Source organism: Harpia harpyja, chromosome 7 (assembly GCF_026419915.1).
Source record: "Harpia harpyja isolate bHarHar1 chromosome 7, bHarHar1 primary haplotype, whole genome shotgun sequence".
Classification (NCBI taxonomy): domain Eukaryota; kingdom Metazoa; phylum Chordata; class Aves; order Accipitriformes; family Accipitridae; genus Harpia; species Harpia harpyja.
This window is the reverse complement of record NC_068946.1, coordinates 17,861,630-17,877,112: the sequence shown is the minus strand read 5'-3', so window position 1 is coordinate 17,877,112 and position 15,483 is coordinate 17,861,630. Positions and strand designations below refer to the sequence as shown.

The 15,483-nt window shown below is 51.3% G+C and overlaps 1 protein-coding gene across 8 annotated transcripts in view; it reads right to left on the bottom strand.

The window, feature by feature from the left end:
* ERBB4 (erb-b2 receptor tyrosine kinase 4) overlaps window positions 1-9,911 on the bottom strand; it is a 666,663-nt gene extending 656,752 nt beyond the window's left edge. For all 8 annotated transcript variants that reach the window (XM_052792389.1, XM_052792388.1, XM_052792393.1 and 5 more), the window contains exon 1: window positions 9,723-9,911. In XM_052792389.1, coding sequence (XP_052648349.1) covers window positions 9,723-9,819 — 97 coding nt within the window. In that variant the 5' untranslated portion in view covers window positions 9,820-9,911. The remainder of the gene's footprint in view (window positions 1-9,722) is intronic.
* Between the last annotated feature and the right edge of the window lie 5,572 nt (window positions 9,912-15,483).

The window sequence follows — 15,483 nt, the reverse complement described above, 5'->3', positions numbered from 1 at the left end:
ACCATCCTTGCCCGGGGGGGACACTGGCATCATTAAGACTCAGGACAAACAATAAAAACCTTAAATTGGCCCCAGAAGGCAAGACAAACAAATCTAAACCTGACAAGGGTTACCCAGTGCCAAAGTGCCCCCATTGGAAGAAGGGCGCAGTCATCGGTGAGCCAAAAAGGATGCTCATAAACACTGAAGTCATGAATGTACCGTAGCTGATGTCATTTTATCACATCACTGCAAAAAACAGCCAGGCTATACCCAAAAACCCAAATGGAAACACATAGCACAGCAATTCTCACATGACCTAGGACAATTTTGACACTTTTAACCCAGCAAAAGCCATGGGTAGATAGTGTTTGGAGCAGAAGCTTTCTGCCCAGATGGACAGGATCCAAATGGGACAGACAGGACCTACAGAAATCATGCACCCTCATATGGCCTGTACTTGGAGAAAGCTACTATTCACAATGCTTTTTTCTCATTTCTATGGGTCTTCAGCGAGACTGAGATTTTTCAAGCTGACGGCAGAAGTTTGGCAAGATCATTTTCCAGTATCAAAGGACACCTACCCAGTAATTGCTTTACTGTTAGCATAAGGCATAATCCACGTATTTTAATGCCTTAAACACATGTCATGGCAGCAATTGGACTAAAGCTATTAAGAGTCTTAATAAACCCATGTTTCCATCTCCAAAGTCACCAGCAATATTTGCCAGACACTGCAAAACCATAAGTCAACCAGCACCTGCATAAAATCTTACAAATTAGTTTAAAACTATGGCTTATAAAAACAATTCTTGGATTTCTTCCCCTGTTTTTTTAAGCTATAGGAGTTTCAAGTTTTCTCTGCACACAGAGCAGCTAAAGATGCTTTTTCTTCTTTATGCGAAGACTGAGATCCTCACAACTCCAAGATCTTGGGATACAATTAACACGAAGAAATTTGAGGCCAATAACACTGTGTGAATCTATTTGTAAATCTTCCAAAAAAAAGAAGAAACAAAGCACTCTCCTTCTGTCCCCAATCTTTAGTTACTACAAGAAAGTAAATGCTAATAAAAGGCTATTTAAGAAGCTATTTTATTAAAGGTTCAAGCTGCACACCAAAACCCTTGGGCAGCCAGAAACATTCAGCACAGACCTGATTTTGTTTCCTTTCTAAGAAGTTGGACCAAGCCACAGAAAATGTAAAGCATTGCTACAGTCGTTAGCAACTCCATAAAGAATCCCCCCACCTGTGCTGCAGGCACTGCATTATCAACACAGCAGCTGCTTGTTATATCGTGATATAACAAGGTTTCACAGTGACATATGAAGCAACACTAGAAGCAAATCTAGCTCATGACTTCAGTGTGTTATGCAGCACAAGGGCAATGCAAATGCTGTAAAAGTTATCACCACTATTTATAGACTCTAATAATTTTACATTTTTCCAATATGATCTTCCCAATACAAAATACAGCCCCGGGTGACACCAGGGCTGCACGGCTGTGCGAGCTAGCAGCAGTTTTAAACGTGTTGCACGAGAGGACCCAAACGTGCGTGATTTTAAGAGCAGCTCAAAATCCCAGAAGACAAAGAGAAACCCTCCGCATGGACAAATCCAGGGAGAAACTCCATCAACTGGGGGCACATCAGCGCCAGCACAAAAGCCCTCCTCTGGCTCAAGAAACAGACAAAAGGAGAGAGAGGAGAGCTGCGATGGCTTTACATTTGTTTGCAAAAATTTCCATTTTCTCTTAATGGGATATTAATTCCCTTGTTCCCGTGAGCTCCGCTGGCTCTGGGGGGAACGATTCCCGCCTTACACCGCCGAAGCCCCCGGCAGAATCGGGTCCCCAGGCGTTTCACAGGGACGCTGCGACGAGCGACTGAGTCAGCTCGTGGAGGGCGTGAAATAGCAGGGATCAGATCTCAATTTGCTAAACAAAATTAGCTGCACACTATTCTGTTTGCGTATCAGTTTCTCCCACTCACGATGTGCTAATTCAGGCAGCAATCGCTGTGGTACATAGATAGAGTGATAAAGGCAGCTTTCAAATAAAGCAGATATATACATTATTTTTGCCTCCTTACTACACAATTCCATGGCTTTTTCCATACACTCCAATGCGTATGTCCTCTGAGCATTATTAATAGCTACTAAAGAATATTATCTGCCTACCAATCACTTCAGCTTCCTACTTAATGGCAAGTACATTTTTAGAGCATCAAATATATCAACAGGGACAATGGTTGCTAAATTTGAAGTCAACAACAACTGGAAAACGTTAGCTACTTCACTGGTATTTTTACAGGCTGCAGAAATATCTCTTGAAATAAATGAGCCTTTTTTTATCCTTTCAAGGAGATAATAAAATAATACTGAATTCTAAATACTGTCACACATCCTCAGCAAACAGCAATTTAAATTTAGATATATACATTTTTACTGCCAAAGATAATGAGCAAAAATATCCACAATTCAACTTTGCATAGTGCATCAAAAAAATCTTAAAATTATAGCTGGATGGCAGCCACAGTGCAGCCAATGAACAGTCACCAGTATGTGGACGCTCCTGGAAAAGGGGTTAAAGCAAAATAATTCTTACAAACTTATCGTTGCATCTGGCTGCGACACGAATCTTAAAAGATTACTAAAACATTCCATTAGCATACTAACCATGGTACATAAACTTTTATGCTTAAAATCTTCAATATTTCAATGTAATTTCAATTAATGGAAATTGAACATTAGGATGTGTATCAAGTTAAGCGTGATGATTTTTCTTCCTTTGGTCCATGCACCAAAATGGCTCCATCCCGCCAGTGCCAGCTCGTGCCATGGGAGCTACGTCCACAGGAGAAGGTCCTCGGCAGCTCGCTGGGGTTCAAGCAAGCATATCTCTTCCCAGCACGTTTAGCTCTGCAAACCAAAGTTATTTAAGCGCATGCTTAAATGTAAAGTGTGCAAGCAGGTCTGCAATATCTGCTCAGGCACCTCACCAAACTGCAAGCACAAGCGAGAGATGCATGCCCCAGAGGAGACGCTTTCTTGGGAAAACAGGAGATGAAGGCATAGAAGCACTATTTGGAGAGGCCCAGAAGAGCAGCAGGAGCCGAGCCATGCCAAAAGTCAGTAGGACAGGGACAGGTTTCAGAGCTTTACCCAGTGTATCGTCACCAGCCCCGGACACAGGAGTAGTGTGCTCTCTTGCAGCGATGCTACGGCCAAGGCTGCATCGCTATTTCACAGAGCTTCGGGCTTCTCCAACTTATTCATAACACAACTTTGTTCAGAAGGGGGTTATTTTTTTATAACGTGCAAGCTTTTTTCTTCAACCTCCCTCTGACTCGACCCGTTTCCTTCATGAATCACAATGTCACAAAACTCAGAGGTGGGTTGGAAAAAAAAGAGAGAGGTCAGGTATCACAACTCTTAATAGACATTTATTAGGCAGTTTAGTCGAGCAGCTGCGGGCGAAGGGTCAGATAACGTCCTGCAGTGCCACAGTAGCCTCCCCACATGAATTTAAATCCTGTCAGCAGCATGTCCCACAGCTCAGCATCCTCCCCAGCCGGGCTAGGAGCACAGCCTGGGATAGAGACCTGCCTGCACAGGGCTGAGCCCTGCCTCGGGGCCCATGCCCTCCCCAAATCCCGCTGGGCCCCATTTCCCTGACTTTCTTACTCTTCACGGCTGCACTGATGGTTTGGTACACACTCCAAAAAAGAGAGGCACTGAGGTTTATGGCAGGTAGGTGCCACCCCACGTGCCAGCAGGGACACAACAGGCTCCCCGCCTTCGGTGGTGTGGGTCAATGCTGCTAGAGGCGAGGGTGCAGCAGCATCACCCTGGCGTGGCTGGAAACCAGCCATGACCGCTGGGAAAGAAGGATTCGGGAAAGAAGGATTCACCCCTCCCTGGCATCAGCTACGGGCTGGTCCCCGAGACCAGTGCCCACCCAGATGGGTTTTTGGAAGATTTCTGTAAGCTCAACACCAGCTGGTGATGAGATACAGGAGTCATGTCACCATGTGACAGAAGACCATGGTGCAACGCCGATTTATTAGGAAAAGATTAAGAATGATCAAGTCATAAATGCCCGTTCAGTTACTGTACACCTAGCCGCACAGAGATCAGGAAAAAGAGGAACCAAACACAAAATGAGTGTATCTTAGAAATCTCTAAAAATGACTTTACAGAAACAGTATATGATGACTGATCATTTTTTATAGCTCTGAAAAGAGCTGCATCCACTAAAAGTTTGGGGCTTACTTTCCCATTTATTTACTTTATTTTCACACTTCCTCCATTGTCAGGAGCTGCATTTTATAGGTTTCAGGCATGGAAACAAAAAGCAGTTACCACTGCAGAACGAAAATACTTTTTGACACTCTTACGGTATGAATTTCTATTCCTTGTATGTATTTATGTTCTTGGTATTCTTACAATACAAATTTACAGTGTGACTAGTATGCACTCCTGTAGTTTCAATTACAGAATTTGCTGTCCAAACGGCTGCCAGTGCCAGACCCTTAGGTATCACTGATGCACAAGCAATTATTCATCTGTCCTGGACTTTGCATCCCCTTTATGCAAAGGGGGAAGAAGGACGAGTCTCCCTAGCAGGCTGAGGAGAGGGGAGAGGAAAAAAAAAAAAAAAAAAAAAAAGGAGAGATATATATATAGCAGCAGCTGTTCAAAGACTTCAGGAGGCTTGGCATGTGCCCGTATGCCCAGCAGAGGTAGCGGACAGTGCAGAAATGAGACCATTTATCACATGGACGCATAGCTCATCACAAGGAAGCTGCCACCGAGCACGGCTTAAACTGTTCGTCCAAAGAAAGAAGTCGCTAAACAAACATTAACTAAAGTTGCTGAAATGATGAATCTTTCTGGCAGATTCCAGTACTCCCATGGGATAATTCAGCTTCAGCTATGTGGGTACGCATAAAATCCACCAGCAGCCTGTGCTTGTTTGCAAAAGGAAAACCTTTAAGTCAGTGAAAACAAGACCCCGTCGCACACCCCGATGACTCGTCAGCACACGTGTGACACACGGGAAACAGCCCAGCTGCAGTCACCTCCTCCTGCCTTTGCTCATGCCACAGCAAAAAGTAAATCCCAGGAACAAACCCCTACTCCTTTCCTGGCAAAACTGACTGAGCACACTGAGAGCAGCAGAGTCCACAGGGACAGACTTAGCTGTTCCTACAGAGCTGCCATCGCTTACTGGTAGTCTTAAGAGCATAAACATCCGTTTCCACAGCATTAAACCCCTATCTGTGCAGGCAGGACAGAAAGCCAGTTCAGAAGCTTCCAGGGAACCATCATATTGCCCCATACCAACCACCACATACCAGCTCACCTTTACTGTCCTAAAGAAATCAGGAGAGGGTTCGTTGTGATGCCAAAGCACCTGCATTTTGAGTAAAGGACCAGAATGAACATTTTAAAAAAAAAAAAAAAAAAAAGAGAAACCTATGGGCTACACCATCATTTTGAGCAAGTGTATGTATTTTAGAAGGACCATCTGATCTCAGTTAATGGTGCTGACTGACAGGGTATCTTCTTTTTTCTTTCCCAGCTTGCCACAACAGTTACTGCACTATTAAGAGCATACACTTCATTCCTAGTCTGAACTTGTTCACCTTCAGTACCCAGTCATCAGTCTCGTCCTGACTTATGGATTAGCTTAATGAGTCCTCTAGAACATAAACCTAGAAATTTGCTCCCGGTTTTAAGCACCTCTGAGTATGATCAAATCATCCTTAACTCCTCCTTGAAGTCACCTGAGCTCCTTTGGCTGGTCATCTGAAGCACTTCATAGTCTCTGAGTTACTATCCCAGCGTGTTATTACACCTCCCCAATCCCGCAAGCAAGGGCATGGGAGGTGGGGACAGGACTCCAGGGACGGCCAATTCCCTGCACCCTCCCGCACCCCCCCCTTCCCTTCTAGGCACCCAAAAAACTGCTCCCTGGCCCGGGAGAGGAGTATGGAGGGGTGCTAAGCAGCGCGACCAGAGCCTGGGAAAGCTCATCTCCAACTCTGAGCTGCGTGTCCTGCTGCCTGGGAGCTCCTGGGGCCTGCTGCCACCTAGAGATGCTCACACAGCAAGGCTGCAGACACGCTGCCCCGAGCACCCCATCCCACCCAAGCAAAAGCTCACAACCCACCCGAGCAGCTCACCAGCTCTGGCAGTGACTTGCATGAAGATGTTTTTCCATAAAGCCTTTGAGCACGTGCATGCTCCTGATGACAGGCTGCGCTTTCACATACAGCGCAAGTGAACTTGCTGTGGTTTGCTTAAATTAACTTAATTAAAAAAAAAAATAGAAATAACTCTAATATCCTCTGAAAACTAGAAGAAAACATGTAGTTAAATTAAGGGCTGTGGCTAATTCCCTGCTAAAAAACTAAGGGCACATTTCAGAACGACTCAGCATTACAAATTAAGGTCTAGGGTGTGAAGCAGCACTTGCCGCTCAGCTCAGTGCACCCGCAGGATGCTGGGCCCTCCGCTGCCACGCTCGCAGGAGAACCAACATGGTTTTCCCTGCTACCCATCCCACTTCGCTACCGTGAGGGTTCAGGAGAAGGGCTTCTCCCTTCATGAGCTGCTAATGCCAAGTCTCATTTGGTTTACTCACAGTTATGTATTTCAGATCCTTATTATTACTGTATTAATGTTAATTACAAGCACGGCTCTTGGTGCCAGAATCCATACACATATACATCAATTACCATCTCTTTAAAAAAAAAAAAAAAGTCACAACCAAGTCACTCGGGCACTTTGCAGCGCTGGTATCGGCAGGGCAGGTGCACACACGCAGGCTGCGCGGTGCAACCCAGTGCCAAAGCTGCCCCAGGCTCCCTGGGGATGCCCCAAGAGCAGGTCCAGATCCAGTCTCCTCTCCTCTGCCCTGCCGCAGCGCTGGCTCCCAGTGCCCTCAGGGGACACACAGGGACAGCGACAGCCTGCCCTGGCTACCATGCAGAGACCTCCCCACAGACCCTCCCACCGCAGCCCTGAAGCCAGACATGCATGGAGGGGGGAGCAGGACTCCCAGGGGATGCAGGTCCATAACAGCCCCCACTCCCCCTCGGTAAAATGGCCGAGACGGGACGTCCCCTTTGCAGGGACTGAGTCATCTGATGGCAGCTACAGGCTGAAACTTCCAGTCAATATTTATCGTGCCTTTGCAAAGGCACTCGGAGCTCAGCCTAATTTTAACCATCAAATAGACATCGTGGTGGAATAAATGGGAGAGGTGCCAAGGAGGGCTGCCGCAAAAGAGAGGAGCTGCATCTCTCTGAAGGCATGTGACATGTCCCATCCGACATGGCCCAGAGAGGAGCAGCGGCATGAAATTAAAGCCTGCCCATACATCAGCCTGAACGAGCTCCTCACTGGAAAGAGGGAAAAAAACCAAACCAACCAAAACAAACCAAAACAAAAAAACCAAAACCGTGCTGCAAAAACATCTGAAGTACAATTAATTTCTCAGAGCAGTTGAATACTTCAAACAGCGCTAAGTTAATTTGGCTGTCATTATTTAACAACTCAACAGCCCCATATATCAGAAAAAGGGAGTTTATTTATCAGCTATTTCCAAGCAGAACAAAGACTCGCCAGCTTCCAGGTAACAGCCCAAGCTGTTTGGCTCACGTGACCCTGGCTGAGCTGTGCAGCGCAAACATTATGTGCCCGAGCACGGAGATAGAAGAAATCAAAAAAACCCCATGTATTCACATATTCACATCTTAACCAACAGACACGGGATAACGAAATCAAAAGTTTGGCCAACAGCTTGCTTGCACGAGCGAAGGCGTCATCATCTCCCTTGATATGCTGAAAATGAAGGCGGCAGCCAGAGCCCCGTCCTAACGCCCCCAAAAGCCAGGACAACTCAAATTCTGGGGGGGGCCCTAAATACTTGTAAATCAAGGCTCACCTGTCCAGCCTGACTCGCTATTTCAGCAAGCGCCAAGCAGCAAGAGTCAATCATTAATAGCTGCATTGCCCACAGCAGTGCCCAAACCCCTCCAAATAGAAAACGTCACTCCAACCCCATTATTTTAATAAACGGATTTTCTTTTTTGCACAGTGCAGGGCATAGAGGCTTTTCTGCAGCACAGATCCAGAAGGCTTCCCAGAAGGCAGCAGGAAGGCAGGCAAGCGACCCTGGACCGATACCTTTTATTTTCACTGGGGTATAAATCCAGCGAGGGAGCGTCTTTGTGATCGTCCACCCCAACAGCCACATCCAAACGGTGGGGAAGGAGGGCTGGAGAGCGCGGGACCAGCCCAGCGGGGACAGCTGCTGCCTGAAATTGGGGCAGGCTACAGGGAAAGTCTGAGACAGAAAAGTACCATGTCACGGGAAGAGAGAAGCTGCGTGTAAACACGAGGCAGGCAAAAAGGTATGGCAAACCAGAGCCTGTGAAACAAGGAACACAATGCTCCTTCAGCTGGGATTTACTGATTCAAACCGCAGGAAAAGAAAAGGTAAGGGAAAGCAACAGCAGCAGCAGCCCAGCACTTCACCCCTCCTGATTTCAAGGATTAGGAAAAAAATCACACACAGAAAAAGTAAACTGTGCACCAAGATCAAAACTGCCTGTGAAGCCTAACCAGGCAAGCAAAGCCGGGACACGCATCTTTCACTTCTCATCAAACATATCATCATCTCAGTTATATAAAGCCCCAAAATATAAACTGAATTGTGAGAATGAGGAGCTGTTGCACCAATACCGCCCAAACATCATAAATTTTGCATTACCGGGGGGGGGGAGTTACAAGGATTGAAGAGATTTCCTTTTAATGTTTTATTCACAGCAAAGGCTCCCGAGAAGTGCGATGCAGCGGGAGGCGATCCCAGTGCTCTCCCCGGGCCACTACACCGGCACAGCCCCGTACTACGGCGGCGGAAAGCGGTGCTCCGACGCCAAAGGAAAAAAAAAAAAAAAAAAAAGATCAAGCCAACGCCGCAAGTTTCCCTGCAGAAAGTTAAAAAATCGGGGCAGACGCCGCCGGAGGAAAATGCGCCTGGTCTGGTTTTAACTTCCAAGCCGCCTGCTCGCTCTCCACCGTGCGCAAACACACTCGGACCCGTGTTTATGTTGCAGTGTTTGGACACACCTTATAGATACAATGCCTACGTGTAAGGGGGAAAGCTTCCTCGTCCACCCGGCGCGGCGCGAACTTTGGGAGCGCGCAGCCCCGTCGGGGCGGCAGCGGCACCTGCGCGGCTGCCGCCGGCGGGGACACGGCGCCCGGCCCGGGGTTGCTTTGGCGGGGAAAGGGCGGCCCCCGGAGCCCGGGCAGCCGCGCCCGAGCGGGGACACCCGAGAGCTGCTGCCGGGAAAAGGGCAGCTGCTCGGGGGGCGGGAGGGGGGGCTCCGAGGCAGACACCCCCCCCCCCCGCCCCCAGCGCGGAGCACGCAACCACTCATAGCAATAGTAACAGTAACGAAGTGAGCCGGTGTTGCCACGCCGCTGCCTGGAAGCGGCGGACCGCGCGGAAGATCCACGGCCGCCGTCTCCCGTCAAGGGCTCGCCGTCCTCCGGCCGCCCGCCTCTCCGCGGGGCGCGAACAAACTCCCGCACCCCGCGCGGAGGACGGGGACCCTCTGCCCGCAGCCCCGCCGGGCTTGCGGGGAAGTTGGCGGGAGGGCGCCGCTCCGCCGGCCCCGCGACCCTCCTTCTCCGCCCCTCACCGCGGACCGGGCCGCTCACCCACCTGCCTGCGCCGCCGCGGCGGCCCGCGGGGCCCCGGCGGCCGCCGCCGCCAGCACGCAGCAGCTCCACCACAGCAGCCCCCCGGCCGCCGCCGGCATCGCGCCACCGCCGCTGCCTCAGCGCCGCCGACCTCACCACCGCCGCCGCCTCGCCGCCGCCGCCATCCCCCGCGCAGCCTCCGCGCTGCCGCCGCCGGCTCCCAAAAGTTGCCGCCGCCGAGCCGCCGCCCCCAGCGCCGCCCCTCCGCGGGCGCGCCGCGGCGCCGACGGGGCGGCCGCCGCTGCCGGCCGCGGGGCGCTGCGCCGCCAGCACGCGCGGAGCGGAGCGGCGCGGAGCGGCGCGCAGGGAGCGGGAGGAGGAGGAGGGAGGGAGGGAGGGAGGGAGGGAGGAGGAGCGGCGGGACGGAGCCAGGGGGCGGGCGGCGGGCGGGGGACGGCGCCGCGCGGGACCGCCCCGCGCCGCCCCCCCCACCCTCCGCACCTGCGGAGCCGCGCGGGGCGGCGGGGGGGTCCGCGCGCGCCCCCTCACGCTCCCCCCTGGCGAAAGTGAGGGGCAGGTGCGCGCGCGCGCGCGCCCTCTCTCCCTGCCACCTTTCGGTGCAAGCGCCGGGCATTGCCGCGCGCCTCCGCGAGCGCGCCAGTGCGCGCTTTCACTTTCCCCGCCGAAAATCCGAGGGGGCTGGGGGGGGAGGCGGGTTGCGCGCGTGTGATCGTGCCTGTGCGCGCTGGCTTTCCCGTGCAAAAAAAAAAAAAACAAAAAAAAACCACCGGGGCAGCTGCCCGCGTGTGTGTGTGCGTGTGTGCGCGCGCGCGCGAGACGGAGCTTGCAGAAAGCGCGGCTGGGTGCGTGTGTGCGCGCGTGCGGGCGCGCGCGGCCCGAGGGACAGCGGGAGGCCGCCAATGGGAACTTCTCCCTCCTCCCGCCGTCCCGTGGCAGCGCACAGCCCGGGCGGCGAAGCGTGACAAGCGTCGGGGGTTGCGGTCAAGCGCGCTCAGGCTCCGCTCGGCTTTGGGCTGACCCCCCCGACCCCTGATCCAGACGGGGGCCTGGCACATCACCCTTCTTCCTGGGTGCTCTCTGGGTGCTGCCCCCCCCCCCCCCGCACCCTACTCCTGGGTGCTTGCAGCCCTGCGCGCCTCCCCACCTCCCGTGCGAAGCCCAAAGCACCCCTCAACGCCGGGGCGCTATCGCGGCGTAGCCCAGCCCCTGGTAAATTTGGGGGCTGCCGGCACCCAGCGCTCAGGTGGGGCGACTGGAAAGCTTTGGGGTGGAAGAGGTGGAAAGGAGGGGGTGGTTTTAAGGGCGACGGGGCGGAGCGGTGGCACCGTGGAGCTCGCTCCTCAGCGTGGTGGGTGCACTTTGCACTGAAGCGGCTGATGACTAGCCACGTTTTTTCCAGCCACAGAGGTGTGGTGGCATCTCCCATCAGCGCATCAAGTATCCGCCATCTTGATGGCCCCCGCCATCTCGATGGCCCCTGCCAGCCTGGTAGCACCCCCCTAGATGCACCGAGGCGGGGACAGCTGCAGCGCAGGGGTCCTGCCAGCACCAGCCCAGCTGCCACAGCATCCACCTCGCTCTCGCCTGCTGCTGCGCCTGCCCCGGCAGAGGGGCGAAATGCTGACACGTGCATCCTCCCCGACAGGTCCAAGGGACCGGCGTCTCGGCAAGGCTTGTCTCAGCAAGACAGCGACCCGAAACCCCAATGTCTCATCGTGACAGCAGCTGCCATTTATCACTCTTGATGAGTTAATTGGCATCCTCAGAGCCTCAGTCACAGCTTAACTGAACTCCACAAGTACACGAGAGGAACGCAGAAGCATCTTCAGCTCTTCGTTTCATTTCCCTGAAATGTGTGCTCTGAGATAAGTTTTTGCTGCCTCCTCACCCCGATCCAGCCCTTGTGGAGCTCTCCTCGCCCCTTTCTGTCTGGTCTACGTAATGCTTCTGTGGAGCGCTCCTCTTCCCAGCGACCCCGACGGCTTGCAGCGAGCATCTTCTCTCCAGCCGGCTCCAACGGAAGAGTTTTCCCATAGGAATTAACTCAACCTCAGAGGATCAACCCCAGCCCCTCCCGCCAAACTGCTTCTTTTCCAGCGAAGCCGGAGGCTCGCTTGTCTTTAAAAAAAAAAAAATAATGCCCAGATCAAGATGGTATTTCAAGTCAGATTACAGCCCTTTCTCCAAAGAGCCGAAAGTTTTAGCTGAAAAGAATTAGCCGGGCTCTGCAGAAAAGAGGCTGTAAAGAAGGAGGTTTTATTGCCCTCAGCGCTGCATCTCACCGCCCCGTGACAGCTCGGCGTGCATCAGCGGTGGCAATTCCGCCAGCCAGCGCAGCGGCAAGACAAAGCAAAGGCAGTGGGGAAGCAGAGCCCTGATGCGCAGGGTCTTCAGCATCTTCCTTAGGGTTTTCCGTGAGAACATCGCTTGAGTGAGGCCAGCCAGGAGGGGCCAGGAGCCAGCCCGTGCCCTTGCCTACGGGATTAGCAACAGTGCTAATCGTCCCTCCTCCCCACCCCGGGGGAAAAAAAAAATGTAATTCCTTTCTGTCGCAGAAATGGATCCGATGGGAGGCTGTGGAACGAAACTTGCTCAAATATTGAACTAGAAGAATTTTGCTCTATCTGCCTTTCAGTAAACAGTGACTAATTGCTCTGGCTGGAGCTGCTTCAAGATTGGAAGGTGCAGATGGAGCAACGATGGCAAAGGCTCCTTACCTAACGTTGGCTGTACATTAATCACAAATGTTTGCTATGCAAATCTTGTCATACAAAGCAATTATTGCTGTTCCCATACTGACCTCATGTTTATTTATTACATGAGCTCTTTATTTGAACCTTGTCTGGTCTCTCTTCCCATAGAAGTGTATTAGCGTGTGGCTTCCAAAGGCACCCAGCTGAGAAATTGTAGATTTATTTGTGGCGTGGAAGGATGGCGCGCACCATGCTGACTGCAATGCAGAGCCGAGAGGCTCGGCTCTTATGCCAGTGGCTCTTCATGCAAAATATTCTCACCCCGAGGTCTTTGCTGGGACGAAGGACGCTTTCTAATAGCACAGAGCTGCGACACCGGGTTTGCTCTGACTCTGCAGTATTAGCCGATGGTTAATGGAGACTGTCAGCCCGAGGAGCCGCACAATAAAACTCCAGTTGGGCTTTTTAGGGCCCACTGAGTAAAAGTAAAATTTTACGCAGTCCTTCGTCCTCAGCTTTGCCACCTCTGCCTACCTCCAGGACGATGAGTCGCAAAAAGATTTAACTCCGCAACCAAATAAGTTACAAGTGCGTTGCTGAAAGGGGCGGCGTTTGGGTGGCTGGAGCGCTGGGTGTCTTTAAGCACCAAATATTCTCTTGCCACAGGAGTTTTCTCCATGTGATTTAACGTTGAGCAACAGTGGCATCCGGTGGGCAGAGGGTTCCCTCCCCGACAGCTCACGGCAGCTCGCTCCCTCGATTTTGCCGTATGGTTTCTCTAGATTATCATTAAACACGATTTCTAAATTTATCTGGATTTAGGATTCTTGTTTCTCCCCCTTTCTTCAGTTTGGCTGCACAGCAGGCAGAGCCATGTGTTAACTTTTGCAGCGCTACAGTTTTCTTTTAAACATGCTCGATTATGCTCCACTATATAATCTGGAGGCAGGCAGGACTTCTGAAATCAGCCGTCCGCCCTGAGCCGATCGATTTTGTTCTGCCTGGACCCTGCGTGGCCAATACTGCAGGCAAGGCTCCATCCCTCCACCGAGGGAGGGCAGTGGGAAGGCTCCCCATGGGTGCCTGCCTCGAACCAGACCCTCCTGTCTGACCTCTCGTGGTCCCCCCCTCCACATCCACAAATTCTATCGGTGCTCTTTTATCAGGAGAAACTGTAGAAAAGCCCCCAGAGCCTGAATCACATAAAATCCCACTGTTGTATCCCCCGGCCCTCTGTTCCCATCCGCAGCCTCCCTGCATCTCTCACTGCTCGCTTTTCTGCTCTCACCACTCATTTCAGCTCTTCCCAACGTAGTGTCATTTTCTAATGTAATTAACACAACATTTCCCATTGCTTCCAAATCATTAATAAAGCCAGTAATGAACAGCAGGCCTGATGATGACCCCAGCGATGCCACGCTGCATACTTTCCCCTGCCCGAATCGCCCCTTTCCAGCATCACCCTCTTGTTAGGATCTCAGCTGGCTTTCCATCCATCTGACAACTCGCATGCCCCAGTCGATTTGAAACATTTCTTTCCCCCTCAAGTATTTCGCTTTTATGGCGCAGCTGTAGCTTTTGCTAATTGTTCATGAAATGACTTTTTTTTTCCTAAAGTAATATTTTTCTTGAGAGGTTGAATTAAAAAGGGGCCATAAATGACTAATGGTAATTAATAAAAATGAAGAAATAATTGGGCAATATCTTTAAATGTGTATGCCTGGAGTCAAACTCCTAAATCCCTGTTTCAGTTAGAGCAGCCTGGGGTTTTTTTCCTCCCCCGAAGGAGCAGCAGTTCCCATGACTGTCTCAGCAGGATAAGACACAAACAGAAGGACAGGGAATACTCCGAGTGATGGAATAACCCTCCAAAAAAACAAGGGACGGGAGAGCATGCTGGACCACACTGGCAGCAGACAGCTTGCTGCTGCCCTCCTTTCATCTCCAAGAGGAGGAGGATCACCCATGCCAGCGCAAGTGGGGCTTTGGGGAGCTGGTGACCATCTTCGTCCTCTTGAAAAACAGCACATTTAACCCATGGAGAGCCCTGCCACTTCCACAGGACTGTTGTTAGAAAGGGATTAGGCATTTAAGGGCAAGACAGTTACATTAAAAAAAAAAAAAAAAGAAAGCAATAAAAGTCTTTTTGTGGTTAAGAGCGTAAATCAGCCTTTTACTGCTTCTCCTTGCAGGGAGTTCAGCCACAAACATCTAAGTCAGGGATCTTTATATCTAGTTGTGAAATATCTGGGCGAGAGCAGCGCCAGGGAACGGGCACGGGACCGTTCACCTGAGTCAGCGCTGCCAATCCAAGGATGCCACAGCATCGCCGTGGCTTTGGGAGGCTGAGCGTGATGGCGTGGGGTCGAGCATATGGTCCTGTCATGCAGAGTGGGACTTGGGCATGCACAGAGCTGGTTTCGATGGCTGCTTCACCCCTGCTCCCCCTCTCCTGATGATAATTTATAGCCAGTGCTTTCCCTTTGCCAGTGCAGTCAGCAGAATCTCGGATCCAATCCCCAGATTTAAACCCAAGCTCATTAAAAGGTCATGTTTTACAAAGCAGCGCAGCCACCCTAACCAAATGAGAGCCTGGCTAATTGCCTTCCGCGTGAAATCAGGTTTGTGGTTTCCGTGGGATCAAGCATGGTTTCCTCGTCTCCTCCCTCAACTCTTTGGTTATGTTCCCAGTTGCTGATGAGCATTTGATTTGCAGAAGATACTGCATTTTGCAGGGACAAGCGTGCTTTCCAAATGCTTGCGTTTGCTTGTGCCTGGGATGGCGCAGAGGCGGAAGGGTTGCAGAAGCTGCAATGTAGCAGAGCAAAAAAATGCCACACTGGGCTAAACCTCAGCAGGCAGTTTGAGAGGGCAAAGCACCTCCCGAGATGTCATGCAGAGTAGGTTTGAATCATACATGTAAGGCATTAGGTCAATGCATCACTTCATTTTCACCGCTTCTTGCAATGTCAAGTGGGATGGAGCTGGCCAAGCTGGCACATGTATAACGATCTCCAGGTTCCTCCTGCTTGCTGGGCTGGAGAAGGATATCTGCATCACAGTAGTAAA